At 38.0% G+C, this 19259-nt stretch overlaps 1 protein-coding gene across 2 annotated transcripts in view; it reads left to right on the top strand.

The window, feature by feature from the left end:
- The first annotated feature begins 411 nt into the window (after nt 1-411).
- Nucleotides 412-19259, top strand: part of FARSB (phenylalanyl-tRNA synthetase subunit beta) — a 39823-nt gene continuing 20975 nt past the window's right edge. The window contains exons 1-16 of one of the 2 annotated variants that reach the window (XR_015222398.1): nt 412-475; nt 1657-1712; nt 2921-3075; nt 3601-3673; nt 4161-4276; nt 4709-4859; nt 6109-6217; nt 7513-7583; nt 8880-8941; nt 9028-9079; nt 10616-10677; nt 11074-11281; nt 11707-11787; nt 14743-14835; nt 16930-17047; nt 17457-17642. Coding sequence is in view for 1 of the 2 variants with exons in the window: in XM_086618116.1 (XP_086474242.1) it covers nt 418-475; nt 1657-1712; nt 2921-3075; nt 3601-3673; nt 4161-4276; nt 4709-4859; nt 6109-6217; nt 7513-7583; nt 8880-8941; nt 9028-9079; nt 10616-10677; nt 11074-11281; nt 11707-11787; nt 14743-14835; nt 16930-17047 (1465 nt within the window). In the remaining variant the exon portion in view is untranslated. The remainder of the gene's footprint in view (nt 476-1656; nt 1713-2920; nt 3076-3600; nt 3674-4160; nt 4277-4708; nt 4860-6108; nt 6218-7512; nt 7584-8879; nt 8942-9027; nt 9080-10615; nt 10678-11073; nt 11282-11706; nt 11788-14742; nt 14836-16929; nt 17048-17456; nt 17643-19259) is intronic. The other variant, XM_086618116.1, reaches the window with a different exon arrangement.

The following is a 19259-nucleotide window of genomic DNA, read 5'->3' as shown; positions in this document are numbered from 1 at the left end:
CACCCATTCCTCCGCCGCAGCAGCGGGAACGCGCCGCAGCTCGCCGTGCGCCGCGGGCTCGCTCCGCCGCGGCCGGGCAGTCCCGCACGCCGCTCGCACCCGCCGCCTCACGCCAACGGACGCCGCCGTCTGGGCGCGGGGGCTCCCGGCAAACGGGCTGATGTCACCGCCGTAGCTGCCCGCGGCGCTGCCGGTGCTCGGCGCACTGTCCGCCTCCTCCCTGGGCGCAGGAGACGGGCAGATCCGCTCTAGGGGCGCCCAGCCGGGCTGTCTCCGCACCGTCGCGCCGGGGAGCGAAAGGGGCGGCGGACGCACGACGGAGGAAGAGCGGGCGATCTTCAGGCAGCGCGGCGGGAGGCGCGGTGGGGTCCTGGAGGGCGGCTGCGCAGGCGCGGTGCTGGCAAGCCGCCTGCCGCCATGCCGACTGTCAGCGTGAAGCGGGAGCAGCTCTTCCAGGCGCTGGGCAGGACCTACAGTGAGTGGCGCGGACGGGCTGGGGACTGCGCGGGGGCCGCGTCTCGCCTCACGCCGCCTCCCGGGGTGGTCTGTGCCCGCGCCCCGCGGCGCGCCGGCTGAGGCGGCGCGGTGCAGCCGCCCGCAGCGCCTCGTGGCTGAAGCGTCCCGGGCATCCTCCGGGTGTGCCTCGGGAGGCGGCCGCGACCCTGTCGGGCGGCTCCCTCCGGTCACCGCGGCCGCTGGGCTGCGATCTGCCTTCTGCCTGCCCCGGGCAGACCCCGACCGGCGGCGGAGGCGGGGCGGTCCAGCCGTCCGCCGGCAGCGCCTTCGCTCGCTGCTTGTTCCGTGTCCGCGGAGCTGACCTAAGCCGCGGGGGAGCCCAGGCTTCCGCCAACGGTGATGTCTGTGCCAGGGGTGCTTCCCGGCCGCCTGCGCTCCGCAAGCCCACGGCAAGCCCAAGTCATGTATGCTGCCTGGAGCTTTCAGCGTTTTGCCCAGATACCGCCAGTCTGAGTTCAGATCACTCATGAAATGAGACAACGCGTTTCTAAATCCCGGATTCTGGTCGGAGTTTCACTGTCTGTTCTAGGAACTGGTTAAATCAAAAAGGAGAGAGAAGAGGCGGGAGCGGGCAAATCAAAGCAAACCATTCATACCGTGTTTTCACTCAGTGCTTCTTCCCCAGATCTTTAGAAATACGACTTAAGAACTGTTTGTTTGGCTGAAAGAGCGTTTAGGGACATGCAGCAGTTTATCTAGCTCTTAAGGCACATGGGTGCAAATCTCCATTTTCAGATCATGTGTCATAGTGCAGTTGATGCAACCTCTGTGTGATCAGCAGACTGATGAAAAAAGTAGCTGTTGGCAGAAGCTGTCCAATTACTCCCTCTTGTTTTCATTATCTGTTCAGGCCAGAGTTACTCTGACAAACTTGTCTGAGGAGCTGGTAGCAAAGCTGGGCTCTGAGGCTCAGAAGCCCTTGCTGTGACTGTAAGAATAATGTATCAATAAATGCAATATGTACTAAAGAAACTGCTACTCAGATGCAAATGTAAGCAAAATTCTTGAAATTACTTTCATCTTTTTTTTTCAAAATAGCATTTGTTATCCTGTTTGAAAACATTCAAAACAAACACAAAATTAGCCCTTTAAAAGTCTGAGGTCTGCTGATTAACCAAAATTCACCTTCTTTCTTCACAGCTGATGAAGAATTTAATGAGCTTTGCTTTGAGTTTGGTTTGGAGCTTGATGAAATTGTAAGTAACATTTTTATGTGGGTTTTTTTTTCAGTAGATATAATGTAGTGTCAGCATTTATATTTGATGAGATTCATATTGCATTATTTCCAGCATATTTCCTGGTACAGTGTTGGCCCATGACCTCTAGCATGTACCAAGAAAACATCTAGGCAAGGTTTAGAGGACACTGTACCCCAGATGTCTTCAAAAAGCAGTGTGGACAAGACTTGAAGGTCCCCTTGACCTATGGAATCTTTCAGCAGTACTGCAGCAGGCTTTTCATCCTGAAACGTCCTCGTACATCTCCGTAACACGGGGCAGAATATGTAACACATACCTTTAGATTCTTGTAATAAAATACTGTTGTAACAGACTATATTAACACAGGAGTTCTGAATCTGAAAAAAAAACCCAGACATACCAAAATTACTGTCTTCAAAGCAAGAGAGCCCCAGACAGCATATTGCTGTACTTCAGGGAGGTCGGCGTTCTGTGGCACAGTCTCTGGCCCTGTTTTGTTTAGCAGCATAAATATGGCCACAGACCATGTAGTGAACATGTTTTACAAGATCTGCTTGGCTTTTTTTTGTATGCATTCTTCTGTGCAATATCCACAAAAAATGTATCTGTCCTAGACAGATGTATCCACAAAAATGTATCTGTCCTAGACATTGTTACCTAAGTTGTAACTAATTCATATTTAAAGTTTTGGCTTGAATTCTGTGCTTGTGAAAATTTGCTAGCCCGGTTAACTGTATCCATGTAAATCTTATTCAAGTAGACATCTTTTGGTTTTGCTTTTTGATTTGAATTAATTCATCTTCTAATGATGTTTATCAAAAGACATCTGAACATCATATGGTATGCTTTATTTCCGTATAGACATGATACGACAAGTCATTTGCCAATCTGTTGCAAAAATAAGATCACAGTTCTCTACTGGGATCTGCTAGCCTAGAGACTCTTCCTTCCATAATCTCTTTTTTTAAATTCACATTCTAATAGTGAGTTTTTCTTTTGGTGTACTGCATTACAACCTCTGAATCTGAGAAAGATTTAGATTTTATGTCATTTCTGGCATTTGCTGTGTCCATTTGCTGCATAAATCCAAATTATACTATTAAACTTCTAATTAATATGATTTCTCGTATTGTATTGTCTCATTATCATACTCTTGTCAATGTTAAGATATTTCAGGGTAAAATCACATTTTTGCTTAATTTCAGACATCTGAGAAAGACATTATAAGTAAAGAAAAAGGTGAAGAAAAGGCAAAGGGTGCATCTGATACCATTCTCTACAAAATTGATGTTCCTGCCAACCGTTACGATCTTCTTTGCCTTGAAGGGCTGGTCCGAGGACTGCAGGTCTTTAAAGAAAGGTAATGCAGAGTTGTGAGATTTTTGCATGGTTTGTTATTTGTTTAAATACCAGTCAATTTCTGGTCAATAAACAAACTTGCTGCTTGCTTGGGTTTTGAGTGCAATCTCATGTGTAGATCGGATTCATCAGATGTTGCTCTGAAGAGTATTTGTTGTATATTTTTAATAGACTGGACTAGAATGTTACTGGGGTTTGCATCTGTTCTAAAAATTTTTCAACTGCTGCTCCATTTGAGAGTTATCCTCTCTAAAGAACTCCTGCAGGGGTACTTCATTGTGATCCTTTGTAATAAATACCAAATCATTTTTTTCATTTTTCTGCTACAACTTTATCTTCTTGAGTCCTTCCTTTCTGATTCAGTAATCTGTTTACCATCCCATAGAAAACAGTTACCTAATTTACATGCTAAGAAGTGTTACTAAGAAAGTTTTCTACATATAATTGTGGCTGCATTTCTAAAGTTTCCTGCATTTGGGGAACTTACTCTCGTTCAGTTACAGACTTATTTCTGGTTTTATTCTAGGATAAATCTCCCTAGGTATGAAAAGATAATACCAGCTCAGGGTGAAGGTCAGAGGCTGATGATCACTGAACAGGTAAAAGCGTTTACTGAACCTTTGTAAATTTATTGAGAGTTTCTGAACCAGCAAGATAGGTATCAGTACCAGTTTTAGAAGAGCAGTGAGACTGGAAATCTTATTTGCAGAACAAGAGCTAAAGAAATTTAAATATCTCTACTCATTGTGATTTATTTTTAGGGAAAGGAAGAGAGAGGAACAATAGACAAATTACTTTGAGAGAACCTAGTAGCAGATCGAATTCAAGTTTCAGATGCTCACATTGCATTGACCTTCTGGGCCATTACACAGTGTATTGGAAACCTCCTTGTCTCTACCAGACCTGGAGTAGGATGGTTTGGTTTTTTTTTCCCCTTTGGGATTCTGATGTCTTTCCAGGAATTTTCTTTTTGATTACTACTTTACAGAAGAGGATTTTATGAAGAAAAGTGCACATTTAATCTGTTTTAGTTTTGTATGTTCTGTGTACTTGAAATTTATAATGTGCTACTGTTGTAAATTGTAGACTGTCCAAGTCCGTCCTCATGCTGTAGCTGCAGTCCTTCGCAATATAACTTTTACCAAGGAACGTTATGATAGTTTCATTGACCTCCAAGAAAAACTACACCAAAATATTTGCAGGTTAGTGCTTAAATTTAACATAGTGTGTAGTGTCTATATGTATGATTTTGTCACATGTTAAGACGCACGTCCCTATTGCAGAGAGACATTATATTTATGCTCAGGAAAATCTTTTATAGCCACTCGCTTGATCCTTCTCATTTCCTTGCCTGTTTTTCCCTGCTCTCAGTATTTTTCAACATAAATAGCTCTTACAGCTCCTACAACAGTTGAGAAAGAAGTGTTTTGCAGCAGTCCCATTGGATTTGCCTTTGTTAGGTGTGTTGTTAGCATTCATTAAAATGTTATTTGTGAAAATAATTTCTAGACTTCTCAAAACTGCCTTTCTACTTTTTCATTAAGTTCAGTGAATGCATAGAAGTTTAGAGCATCATAGGATATTATGTCAAAGGAGCTTCAAATAAATCATTATTTTGCCTTCTTTCTTTCTAGGAGAAGAGCGTTAGTAGCAATAGGTACCCATGACTTGGACACCATCTCTGGTCCATTCACTTATACAGCTAAAGCACCTTCTGAAATTAAATTCAAGCCCTTGAATCAATCCCGGGAGTACACAGCTTCACAAATTATGGATCTGTATAGAGTAAGTGGGATTTTTCAGGCTTATTGCACTAAATGCAGGAAGATAGAGTTCCAAAGCTTAATGTCTCTGATATCCTTGTTATTAAGAGTTGTTCTTAGAAATAAAACAACAATTATCTTCTGTAGCTTCAACCAGTGAACATTCCCCATTTTGCTTATTCATGAGAAATGCATGGTAATACTTTATTTTTATGTCCATGAAAGATACATCATTGTGTTTTGTGGCTAAGCATAACTCTCAGAATAGTGGGTTTGATATTAACCCTCTGATTTATCAACATGAAGACTGCTTTTCATGATACCTTTTACATTATTATTAAATAATGTAAAAGAGTTTTATACTTATCTGTCTACACTGGTAAGATACTCTGTGTACAAAGCTGAGAAAAGCTCAGGGCAAATAATACCAGATTTTTTAATGTCACTTTAATTTGGCCAGTTTGTTTGGGGAAGATGTTGAATTGTTTACCCAGCTACATATTACACAAGTGCAGCTGTGTAGCTCAAGTTAAGTCTGGCACTGCTCTTGGCCCAGCATCCTGATGAAACCAGGTAAATCCTGGGAAAAGATTCTATCCAGTCTGATTTTATGATGTTTATGGGGGCCACTTTAAATGTCAGCATTTGAAAAATGACACTATTATCACCGTTGTTACAATATACAGCCCTGGTGTAGCACACATACTGGCAATGGAGATACATAAATTCTCAAAGATCTCTAACTAAAGATGAGTAAGAGAGCTAGGAAACAAGGGGTATCAGAGGAACTAAAAATAAATGATGTTTTTGGTACAGCATATACCTATGTCGTTAGAACAGATTTAAATTTTGAATCAAATTTAAGCATGTGTCAGTATTCAGCAATTTATAATTAAAAGTATTTTAGTGCTAATTTTTGTCACTTCTAAGGAAAGTTCCTATAAACTAAGGATGTGTGCCCATGGGTTTGGCAGTGAAAGGTCTGCTGGGGTGAACAAGGGCATCGTTTGGACAGCATGGCCTATGCATCTTTGAGAGAATCCTTAAAGAAATAATTTTTAACACTTCTGAAGAAAACCAAAAATCCAGTTTTCTCACTTCAAGTTTTCCTGCTTCTGAGAGCAAACAGCTTTTGCTAGTGAAGTACCTAGCTCTAAACCAAATCCTTCCATCTTTCAAAGTTCCCATTAACCTCTCAGCAAAGGATTGTGGCACTATGGAAGTTCACAAGTGAACTAACGTGAAATTTAGGTTGTTCTTTGTTTCTCTAGACTGACAGCCACCTTCGGCACTATTTACACCTAATTGAAAGCAAGCCACTTTATCCTGTCATTTATGACAGCAACGGTGTTGTTCTCTCCATGCCACCAATCATCAATGGTAAGATTACTTACGACTAGTTGATGCTGTCGCTGCTATTTTGTGTGTGTCAGAGCGTCTAACAAACATTGATGTGTGATAAGGATTATTATGTTTTCTTAAAATTGTTTCACTTAGAATTTCATATAATCTTTCTTTTTACTCCCTCCCTAGGCTGCTAGTGTTCTTTTCTGATCCTCATCAAGAGGATGTAAAAGTCCCACTGCAAACCTCTGCATTTAGCTTCTCATACCCTTCTAGAACTCAAGAAAGGTTCTTTGTGACATGAACCTTTGTTAGGAAAGCATTTTGTTTGCATACATAAACATTGTTCTTCAGACATTTAGCTAAAAGGAGCACATAAGAAATTATTTTGTAAATGGATAACTGTTAACAGGCTGCTTTGTACTCCATTTTATGTGGTCACAGTAGGGAACTTTTCACCCAGGTCTTACACCCAGTGTATTTATCAGCAGTGTGAACCAGTTCTTGTGGATCCTTTTGCTATCACACAAGTGATTGCAGAAGACTTTAATGTCTTAAAAAGAATAAATTGGTCTAGACTTTTTGCATTGTTTCTAAACATGGGTTTCCTCTGAATGCAAAAGAAACTATGGGTGATTTTTGAGAACTATGTTTACTGAAGGCAATTAATGACATGGCAAGAATTACTCCTTAAACGAGGACATTTCAGAATACCGGTATATTTAGGTCAAGAATCAGTAACCTTCCCCACACTGACCGATAAAACCTGCAATGATAATCTCTTCAGATGTATTTTTCCTAATTGACCTTATCCATATCTTAAACAGCTAACCAAAATCTTCTTAAAAGGCAGCTCATACTCTGTTGCAGGGACTGGTAAGAACAACTTTTTGAAACCCATTTAATTCATTCCAGTCCAAGGCTCCTTTCCTACACACGTCACACATCAAACGCAAATGCATTACTGAAGCCAGGAAAGACAGATGCTCTGGAGGTGCAGAACCACTTTGCAGTCAGCAGATGGCTGCTCTGCTGCTAGTTTGCCTTTTCAGCTGAATACTGAGATACCTGTAGAGTTGTGTCTTTCAGTGTAAAGCATAACCCAGTCAGTGAGTCTGACTTGTCTTTTTCCTGGTTTCAATTCATAAATTTAAAAATAAAAAGAGCTGCTATTCTGGTAAGAATTGTGAATGTTAGTGCAGTGGACAGTGGCCTTTTAAGCTGTAGAAGATGACAATGATCTTTCCGAATTACAAAAGGAATCAGTATCAGTGTCATTGCAAGAAAAGTAATAACATTTCTTAACATGTTTTTGTCTTCACATGTTTTAGGAGATCATACAAAAATAAACGTAAATACCAGAAATGTGTTTATTGAATGTACAGGAACAGATATTACAAAGGTAAATTAATCTTTCCTACTTTTGATGTTCTGTAATATCATTGCTTTCCCTTTGGGTGATAGAGCTCCAATACAAAGACCTTCAGTAGCAGCCAACCTCCCATTTCAAAAGGGCGGGATAAATTGTGGGATTTATGGAATTTCCTCAACACAGTTTTAGACTTGCTCTATAGACACCCTCGTATTTTCATAGGATTTTGGTTTTACTGTGTCTTTATATTGACACTAAGCGTTCAGTTTGTACAAGAAAGTAATTTAAGTATATTAGGGGCTTTTTTTGGTTGTCAAACACTTTTTCTAAATCTGCAAGTCTTCAAAAAGAGTGGAATTCACTAAGACTGCCTATTTTGCCAGAATGCTCTTTGTAAAGAATCATTTTGTCTCCCACTTAAAATTCGGGCTGAGGGAAGGAAGACAACACTTTTTCTTCTTAGTTATCTTTTTCAAGCAGGGATGCTGTGCAAGTAATTGTCAAATTGAAGTCTTTCCATGTGCAAATTCTGTAACTCAAAGCCAGAGCATGAAAGCCTAGCAGTTATAATTGCCTGTTCTTGAATATAGGTTGTGCATTCACTGATGTTTTCCCTACAGTGTGTATCTTTACGCTTAAGAGCAAAAACACTTTTAACTTAACCTACTACACAAAGATACGTTAATGACACAAATAAATTTGCTTATTGGAAAGTGGCTTCTAAGCAAACTGATAAATAACTGCTTCTTGCTCTGCTTGCCTTCATAGTAAAAATAAAAATAGCACCTTTCTGTTTACATGAAGGAAACTACACTGTGAGGCATCAAAAAAACAACCCTTGTAGATTAAGAAGTTGATCTGAATCTCATGATTATGTTCTTTTACACTAATATCTCAAAATCTTAACTATAAATCAAAAGATTTTGCAGTTGAGGTTATTTGATAATATATTTCTAAACAATGCACAGTCCTTCAGCCTCTACATTCTCACTTGAATTTCAGTGAAGTGACTAATTAGACTAAAGGTTGGGAAGACCCAGTTCCAACTGGTAATAAAGACCCTGTGTATCTTCAGAGTTTAGCAAAGCAATAGAAATGATTCGGAACCTTGAAAACCGAAGATTTCAAGTTTTTGCCTAAATGTCTCTGCAGCAGAAGAAAACCATTTTTTAAAATTAAATTCTAGACTGCTAGGATTCTGGTTGTTAAGTTATTAAATAAAATGGAATGAAGAGTGTAAGAAAAGATTTTTTTGTAAAGATATTTTGTCTGCCTTGACACAAGTAGATGACAGATTTCAATGTGATTATTATCTTTATTTTGTAGGCAAAAATTGTTCTTGATATTATAGTCACGATGTTTAGTGAATATTGTGAGAAGCCATTCAGGTGAGTATAAATTTCTAGTAAGAGAGACATTATGTTTGAGCCATGTGTTAAAAACATTTTTACTTCTGCTTTTCTGTCTCTCTCAGTGTTGAAGCAGCAGAAGTAGTTTATCCTAATGGGAAGACCCACATCTATCCGGTAAGCACAGTGATATGATATCTCAGTATCCTTGGGGAAAGGATTTTATTTACACGAAAGTCTGGAAAGAATGACATTCTTTTTCTGCAGAGGCAGCATATACTGGTTCTGAGGTATAGTGTAAAAGTTCAGCTTGGCACTGTCTGTATATTAGTGAGTAAGGGCCTTCTCAAATAACTCCAGCTCCAGCTTCCCCTTATCTAGGAAATGCGTTCTGAAGCTCCACTAATTTATGATAAAGCTAAAAATAACAGTCTCACTGACATAGCCTGATACTCCAAAAAGAAGAGTAGGGTTTAAAGTTACAAGTGGTAACCACTGCTGTGGTTTAGAGTTCATGTGATACAAACTTTTTCAGGAACAAGTAAAGATTGCAACCAAAGGTCATAATCTGTGTCTAAAGCCTTTAAAACTTACGTGTTCCAAATCAGGGAAAATAAATGCAGGAAGAGATCCTTCAGGCTTAAACCAGTGGACAACTGAAATCAGCCTCAGCATAACTTGAGTTATCAGATCTGGAAGCTTTAATATCCTTCAGTTAAAATAACCTTGTAACACTGGATTTTTCAGTTTTTCGCTTTATAGACTCCAACTTTGTAAAGGTCTATAAGGCAGGATGTTGACTTCAAGCACAGGTTTGCCTGCATTCAGAGTCCCAGGCAGACCTCTTTGCAGTAATGGAGTCTTACTTTTTTGTTCTCTTAATAAGTATAAAGAAAGCAATTCCTCCTGTTTCCTGAAGAGAAACAGAGATCTGGTTGAGTTCATAAAATCAGATGTATCAAGCAACTACAAACTGCTTAGATGGAAAGAAACTTACTGAGAGTTTTTCTGTGGTATTTTAGCTTTTTCTTTTAGCAGTATCAGCTTTGATCAACAGAGGAAAGACCTAGAATCCTGAAGAGAGATCCAACAAAACAGAAATCTCTGCAGTAACCAAGTAGCTTCTCTAGATAAAATAGAGCAAAAAATCCCCAAAGTTTTAGATGCCAAGGGTTTTAAAGATCTGTATATCTAGTTTAGAAACACCTAAGTAAATACATACAAAATAACTTCCTTAAATATGTTGCAACCTTTCTAAGTAAAACACCTTTAGACATTTCTGTGCCAGTATGGAAATAGAAAGTTTTCTTTACTTTTCCTCCTAAAAGTCATTTGATCTCTACTAGACCATGAGATCTCATGCATGACCATTCACTGCTTTAGGGCTTTGACTTAGGATAAACTGGTGACTAGAAACTTTCAGCAATTCTGGTACTTGCATATATCAGAAATTATCGGAAGTTTCAGTAACAGGGATTCAACCTTCTAGCTTAACTGAGAACAGCTTTTGCGTCACATACCTATAATATGTTTTAAAGAATCTCATTACTTTAATATTTTAAGTTTAGCCTAATACTCCACACCTGTCTTCTATGGATGTCACTTCAGTATTGCAATTAGAAGAAGCTAGATTACTAAGATGTCAAAATTGAATCCTCTTAGGTAGAAATGGCAGGCATTGTGTATGCTGAAAAGCTTTGACTTTCTTTTTAGGAACTGGCTTACCGAAAAGAGAAGGTGAAACCTGAACTCATTAACAAGAAAATAGGAATCAGGTCTGTTATTGCAAATGAAAACATAGTTTTCCATAATCATGAAAAAGGTACTAAAAAACCTTGATTATTGCACTGTTCTAAAAATGTTTACACTATGTGATTTTGTTTATTTTTTTTAATTTATCAAAAATTCAGGGTTTATCTTGGGTAATTAGATCAACTCTGTAAGACTTCTTCCCCTGTTTTCAAGGAAGGTGAATGATTCTTTATGGCCTCACACAACTGTTAAGAAGTAAAGAAAAATGACCATCTTAAGAGTCAGAATCTGAGCTGGTTCTGATGGAATGCTAAGTCAATGTACAGTCCATAAAGCACTTGAAGATTCATTGGTTACTTCAAAAAGCCAGTCAATACAGTACAAGATCCATAAATTACTGCTCTCTTGTTTTGTTTCAGTGAAACTCCATCAAGCCTTGCGAAGCTGCTGACTAGGATGTGCTTGAAGTCACATGTCATAGGGAATGGGAACAATATAGAGGTTGAAATCCCTCCTACCAGAGCAGACATTATCCATGCGTGTGATATCATAGAAGATGCAGCAATAGCTTATGGTTATAACAACATTCAGATGACTATTCCGAAAACATACACCATAGCTAATCAAGTAAGATTGCCCCTTCAAATAAACTCTCTGTTGTCAGTAAATGACTAGTGCATGCCAGAAGGGCTTTGGGGAAAACAGAACCTAGGAATTAAATATTTTGACATGCTTTGCCTTAAGAAGTATTTACCATGGATAGGATACAAAACAGATGCCCCATTGATTTGAATAAGTCCAAGACCAGTGGTTGCTGGTACTTGAAAAAAGACAGGGTTTAAGCAGGGAGCCTGTATTAAATCTTTAATTGGGAGATTCATTTCCTCAGGCAAGCCTAAAGGCAGCTGGCTGACGCTTTCAAAAATTTTAAGCACACAAGCATAGTACCTCTCTAGTGAATTAACCATAACGTAACAGGCAGAATCACCTCGGGAAAGAATAGAAAAATGTTTTCAGATGGAAGTTAAAAACTGGTATTTGTTTCATTTTAGCTCCCCCTCAATAAGCTCACAGAACTTCTGAGACTGGACTTGGCAGCTGCTGGATTCACTGAAGCACTCACTTTTGCCCTGGTATATTACTTTGATTTCATATTTTTCTTAGTTGTGTATTGGAACAGCGATGCAGCCAAAACTGCAGAGGATGGTCTGAGAATATGTTGTATAAATGTACCAGTATTATCCATTACTGTTTTGTCAGGTGATTGTTTGCTAGTGCTTTGGAATTATAGTATAATATTTTGTGAGTTTGTAGGTCAGAGAAACTGAATGAGTCACTTAATGTGGCATGTAGTTCTAAGTATAGAGGTGAAAATAGCTGCTGAAGTGCTGTTTTTAGTTGAACTTGATGGGATGAAATTGTAAGATAGCAAGTCCCTCTCAAGACTTTGATCACCAAATGTGAAATTCATCATAGTTTGTTGATCTGGAAAACAAAAACTTTAAAATTTATTACTTTCTGGTGAATGTTACTTCCGTTTAGAGATTACCTTGTTTCTACTTGTCTCTTTAGTATTGTCACTTGCTCATGATTCCTTGCATTAGATACCAAGCTGATACGTAGTTATTCAGTGAGCAAAGAGTTTATTTTAAGAATACCTTTAAAAAAGTTATAATGCACGCTAAGGGGACAGAAATACCTCTCTGAGTTTCACCACAGGTGGGTTTTTTTTGCATGGAAGAACAAATAAAAATGTAGTAATCGCTGTTACCGCTGGTTGCAGGTATTATTCATATTATTTGTAACAGCCATGCCAGTAGTCTTTTACCAAGAATTAGGACTCTGCAGCAGCATATGCCATTCCAGTACTAACAGCTGGCATAGTTTCTAATACTGAAATTTTGCAGCAGGATTATTTTGTTGAAGTAAAATGTTTAGGCCTTTGGCTTTGTCAAGGCTGCTTGTTCATACCCCTTTGCCACAGTTGTGATCTGGATCAGAGAACCTGAACTACTATCAGAAAAAGTGAAGTACGCCCCTGTGCCCTCCAAATGTGTGTGGTAACTGTCCATATGTGGTGATTGGCATAGTCAGCTATTGAAAATACACTACACGTTTTAGAAAATCCTTTCTGTTACGAGATCTGCTCAAAGTCTTTGCCTTCAAGTGCAATTTGTGGACATTTTAGCATGTGGGGAGCTACCGTCACTTATTCTATTAAAACCTCTGTGGAATTTCTCAACCTCTTCCTGAACTTAAAACTTACTAGATGGCCAGAAGTATATATGTCAGAAAGTACACAACCTTTTAAGAGATAGTCATCTGATCACATACTATTTTTTGGTAACTTACGCAAAGATTTTGAGGTACAGTGATGCAGGCTCCTAAAAAACTTCCATGCATTTGAAAAGTTCAGGTATTGCAATGTATTGAATAAAATTTTAACACTAGTTTTTAATATTTAGTTATTAACTCATTTAAGTAACCAGGACAATAACTAGTATTATTTCCTGCAGTGCTAGTATTTGACAAAGATACTCAGACTACCTGTGGTAGTACCATGTTGGGGAAGTAATATGTATAACATAGTCAAGCTGTTATATATTTTCTTTATATTAATATAACATTATTACGAATAACATTAATAATTATTGTATTACTAAATATAATAAGTATTATATTTCTTATATAATAACATTATGTAATGAATGTATTATGAATAACATTAATAGATATAATTCATTTTTTTCAGGGCTGAATAGGTAATATGCTTAAAAACATCAAATATATTACGTCACTACAACTGAGGACCTTTATGAACTGCAACAGCAACATTTTTAAGATCATGCAGTATATCGTTATCACATTTGTATTTCTGCTGTGGCATGTTGAAACCCACAGTCACCAAGACTTTTTATTAAAACACCAGTGTGAGGCCTGTGACTATGACAAATGTCATTTATGCTACAACATTCTGTAGCCCAGTGTTATATGACAAACACTGCTTATGTATTTGTGTATACAATCTGTTTCTTGGTTCGAGCCCCAAATTATACCTCTTCACAATAACATTGCTTTGTGAGGAGCTCAGATTTAGCCAAAATGCATTTAGTTAAATCACAGTAACATCCTGTAGTTTAGATACACATCTGAAAACTGTTTAACGCAGTTTTCTCCTCTTAAGGTCACCATTCATTTTAAGATTTTTTTCTTTTTTAATTCAATAATCCACTTTTTCAAATGGTATCATTTGCTCATTTTCCTCACATTTGGTCTATCAACACACTTTCCAGAGTGCTGCCAGTGCAAAGCGAACGCTCTGGGAGACCGCAGTATACTAGCAAAACTTCAATTACATGCTTAGTCTGCTATTGGTTTCTTTAATACATTAATAAAGCTATAAATTCTGGAAAGCCGTAGCATGGATCATCTGAGTAGCATCTGTTGCTGTACGTGCACAGGCATTGCCTGAGCCTCAAAAAGTGCGTGTGTATTGCTTTATGCCCAGCTTAAAAACACACCCTGAGAATATGGGCTTTAAAAATACTCCAACTCAAAAAAATGAAAATATCAACAATGAGCTCTGAGAATCCTGTGCAGCTGTGACAATTGAACGCTTGGCCATATGACCTGTTTTTCATAGATAGTACTTTACTTTCTGCAAGTAGCCCCCAAGGGATTGTTTTCTTTGTGAGAAAGCTTGGGTACCAGTCCCTTTACAAGTGCTATTTTCAGCATAAAATACTTTACCCACTGCAAGTCAGGGGGCAGAATCTGAGCCTCTATTTTTAAAACAGATGACAGCATTCCATAACAGAAGCCTAAATAAACACTTGCCTTTTATTTTTTTTTAAACTAGCTTTATTTTGGTTAGTAATTATCATTTGTAGATAAACCAGTTTGGCTACTTAATCTTAAGACTGGGGCTTAATTTTTATTATGAGTGGGTACTGCAAATGAGAGCATATTTTATGGGGCCTCAGAGCAAGTGCTACAATTGCGTTCATTCTTGATATCAAATTTCATCATTGGCTCACTGTCTATTTTAACTACTTGACCTTGGTGGTTTTTTGTCTCTTCCTCTCAAGTGTTCTCAAGAAGACATTGCAGATAAACTTGGCATGGATATCTCTGCAACAAAAGCAGTGCGCATTGCAAACCCCAAAACTGCAGAATTTCAGGTGAGATAATTCTGGTCAAATTTTGAGAGCAACATTGTCACAGATTCTGTATTTAAAGAGGAGAGAAAGGAACGAAGAGAAAAAAAAATTTATAAACTATAGAGCTACTTTTCCTGCATTAAAAAGGATGTGCATATTTACATGCTAAACTTACTAGCAATCATCTTCTGTTACTCCTTCACTGAAAAATACCTTATTCAGTGTGAAATACTATTAGCTTTTCAATAAAGTAAAATACCATGCTCTGTATGACAGCATGTGGCAAAACTGAGCTGTCTTATTACAGAAAATCCCAGATGATTGATCAACTCCTGCATTTAGAAAAGCCATTCAATATAAAAGGAACCACTAGACCTGGCAATCTCTAAACTTCCTGAGCCCTGGATAGGAAATGTTTTTTTAAAAATTCTTAACTATTATTACTCTTTTTTAAAAAAATTCTGTATTGCTCCAAGTATTTTAATAGCCATTTCTAGATCATTTGATCTTTACTAGAGCGGAGCTCAAGTACAGTATTGTCAACAATTCTGAAAGTACCTTAAAAGTTTACCCATAGTCTTTGTATTTCTTTCAAAGAGTGGGTTTTTTTTTAAAAGATCCTTTCTTTAATTTACAAGGAAGGTAAATTTAAAGACTTCTTTTGTTTCTAACCTAAGAAATACAAAAATAAACACTCTTTAGAAAAGTTTCATCAGTCTGTGCGTATTAATGTTTTGTGATTTGTTTTTTTTTCCCCCTCAAGATCTTCAGTAAGTCTGATTTCTCTGAGTGTCTAAAGTACCTTTCTACATCTTATCTCTAATACTAAAAACAGTCTTCTGCTGATCTGAGATTCAGGAACAGAATTTTTTGGTACCTTCATGTATTTTCTGTTATATTTGGTAGCACAAATAAGCAGTAACACAAGACACTGTTGTAACCTGTTTAGACTATTGTCACCTGTTCATATCTATCATTTGACATGGTGATTACAACTGAGCAATATGGAACGTACCACAAACAAAACTGAGCATGAACAAAAAGAGAAAGCAGCAGGCCCTCTAGCCAGGTATAGTTTCAGATTCCTGATTCTTCTAAGACTGCAGGCCTTTGCAGTAGCAATTCTGCTAAGCAGTTATTATTGGCTGATTAATGGCAAAAATAAGCTCAATCTTTTAAAATCTGTAGGCCTCCCTGAAAGCTGGGAAGGATTACTCTTTGTGATGCACTATAAACTTTCAGCTTTAGATGTTAACTGTGATGGGATTCTCAGGATGGCTTTGACCCTATCCCCTGTCCTCTGCCAGCAAGACAAGGGCAGGATGATGCCCTCTTCCACCTGACTGTGCAGCTGGAACTCTGCATTGGTTAGGAAAAGTTGAATAAAGAGACAGAAATGCAGCATGACCAATGATAAGAAGTAACTGTGGCTGAGCACATGGTAATTTTTTTTACCTGCAATCAAGCAGCAGACAGTCACTCCCATCCCTTTTCCAGTAGGGAAATCAGACTTTACTGAATCCGACTCTTCCAGTTTGAATGAAAAAAGAAAGGTGCACTTCTAAGGAAGTATCTGAATGGAGAACACAGAAAATGCATGTGAATGTATCATCAGTAAGAACAGTAACATGATTGCCTCTTGCTTGGTTCTTTGCATACGTTTTCTGCATATTTCAGGTTGTCCACAATCTGTTTCTATTACTTACATTCTGCCTACACATCATTCATTAGTATCAGGAGGTTCAATATTTCAGATAGCACTTAATATTTCCAAAATAACACTTAGTATTTACCTTTTGCATAAGTGAAATTAAAGTTATAGGAATATTATTGCATTTTTCTATTACCCTGCACTGCAGCTCAAGCATCTGTGAAAGGACATCTGTTAAGCTCACATACATGCTTTTTCAGAAAATGCAATATAAAGAACATGCAGAGAACTTGAAAATATAAGTTTAATTCTGCAGTGAAGATGCTTAAACATAAGAGATAAGGGCAGAGTTTGCACTTGACTACTTTTAAACTCTTATTAGAAAGGAACACAACAAAAAATAAAGGAAACTAACAGATATTTTGGAAGGTATTTCACTTGCAGCATCCATGTTTGTCCTGCAGGTGGCACGTACAACCCTCCTTCCTGGGCTACTGAAGACTATTGCTGCTAACCGAAAGATGCCCTTGCCTCTCAAACTGTTCGAGATTTCTGACATTGTAGTAAAAGATCCTAATACAGGTAAGAGAAGGTTCCTCAAAATCTTTGATAATGGAGATACGGTTACATACCAAATGGTAATAGTACTAAATCTGTATTTCCTTAAAAATGTAATGGTCATTACGTATTACATTGGGGGGTTTTATTTATGTGCACAGCACAGGAGTTAAGAAATTGGCATAACAGGCTAGATTTTAGAGTGGCTAAAGATATGGTTCCATTTTAAATGCTCTCTCAAAAGTGCAAGTCGGTACATTGCAAATATTTTTAGGCATCTAAATATCCCTTAAAATCTGACAAGAATACTGCAAGACTGCAAGGATAAATGCAAGACAATTTTGCACCAAAAAAGAACCTGCTCTAAATTGCTTATGCTGATGCACACATTTTTACTTGCTTTTAATCTAGTGCTCCTTTGTATTCTTATCAGGGATGTAACTCATGAGAGAAACTACCTGCTGGTAATGTTTTCAAGTGGCACAAACCTTGGAAAGTAGTAAATATTGAAGGCATGCTGCTATTACAGTACTAGAGCCTACTTAAACTGCTGCAGTCTCAAAGATGTGCAGTGCTGTGCCAGCTGAAGAGCAGTACGTCTCAAGCCTGGGAATAGCAGGTTGTATTTGCAAACAGATTCTATTCTGGAGAGCTGTAATTCAGAGGAGAATTTTGGGGTCAATGTGTCTCAACATGAATCCCTTTTCCATCTTCCCGTCATCTTTAAAAAGGATTGCTTGTATTTGTTCTCTAAAATTATCTTCTGGAAAACTGACAACCAATATGAAAAATCAGGTTAGTAGCACAGATACAGGGTAAAGAATGGAGCAAGTCTGTGTATAAATAAGTAGAAAGCTCAACAGTGTAAGATTTCCCCTCTCATCTATAAAAAGATTTTCTTTATCTTTTCACTTCGTCCAGCTATGCTAAGAAAGCATGTCTGCCTTTGAATTGTTCTGTAACCTTAATTGTTTTACATGAAACAGCCAAAGCAGCTAGTTCACTTTTCAAAAGCTTCAGTGAAATCCTTCCTGTGTTTTGGGGCCTCTTTGCACTGATTTCAGAATCACTGTACAGGATCAAAATTTCAACTTTTTTTTTTTTAATCTGGAAAAATGTATCAAAGTAAAATGAACTGTAAAAAGGGGTTTTTAAATGTTAAAAAAGTCTAAAATTTACTGATTCGTTTCTTTCTATATGGTATATTATGGGAAAAGGAGTGCACAAGCTACAATTTTTGAGAGGAAGTGCACGTTCACTGAGTTACAACTCTAAAGTTTTGCGTCTCAGTGAAAAAGGCTGGCATTGCTTTAAATTCAGCAGCAGAAATGGTTCCGTTGTTTCATTATCTGGTTTAAAATTTTAGTGGTTGTGTTTAAGGTATCTGGGATCTGCAAAACAAAGGTTTATATAAGGCATAAACAAAATGGCAAGTAAATTGCTTTGGTGATGAATGTAATTTGTAGATTACTTTTTTTTTTTAAAGAAAAAAAAGCCTTGCCAAACAAAATAAGCAGTTTTAGCAAACCATGTAGACTTTTTTTTATTAAGTACAGACAGTTTGGTGGTGCAGCTCATTCCTTGTTGGGCATGCAGTTAGCTAGAATTCAAAAAACGTGGTACAGATGGCAGACTAGCATCAGCATTCTTCAGAACCAAGAGTGGGGCTATTTGTCTTGAACTATGAGTACATGTATTCTGGCTTTATAAAATTTGCAAGTTAAATTGTTATTTTTATTTCATGTGTGTTAATTGTAGCTGTTGAAAGCTTTCATTTATGTGGATGGCTGCTTAACAGTTTTATAAAACCTGATTTTGTAGTGTACTTCATTTTGATGGGAATCATTGCAACAGACCAAAGATAAAGACTTCTGAGGCAGCAGCTTAGAACCTTATGCTCTGGTGCAGCCCTCTCATGGGTTGAGCACTTGCAGACTGTGAACAGTATCTGAAATTGGTTTTAATGTTGTGTTTAGAATAACTACTGTCTTTCTCAAATTTACTTCCAAAATTAAACTTGCCTAATAAACAGTTTGAAAGGGGAGGGGAGAAAGAAATAACTGGTAACTCTGCAAACACTGAAAAATACGGGGTTATCTTCTCACATATGGAATGAGATTTCCTGCAGAAGGCTTATGTCATCAGACTGACTAATTTAATTTATTGTTTCATGATTTTGGCATGCAGAATTTCCAATTAATAATTTAAAAAGTATGGGTCAGGAGAGTACTGACAT

The sequence above is a fragment of the Tauraco erythrolophus genome, chromosome 11 (genome assembly GCF_009769465.1).
Source record: "Tauraco erythrolophus isolate bTauEry1 chromosome 11, bTauEry1.pri, whole genome shotgun sequence".
NCBI lineage: Eukaryota > Metazoa > Chordata > Aves > Musophagiformes > Musophagidae > Tauraco > Tauraco erythrolophus.
This window is presented reverse-complemented; position numbering and strand designations above follow the sequence as displayed.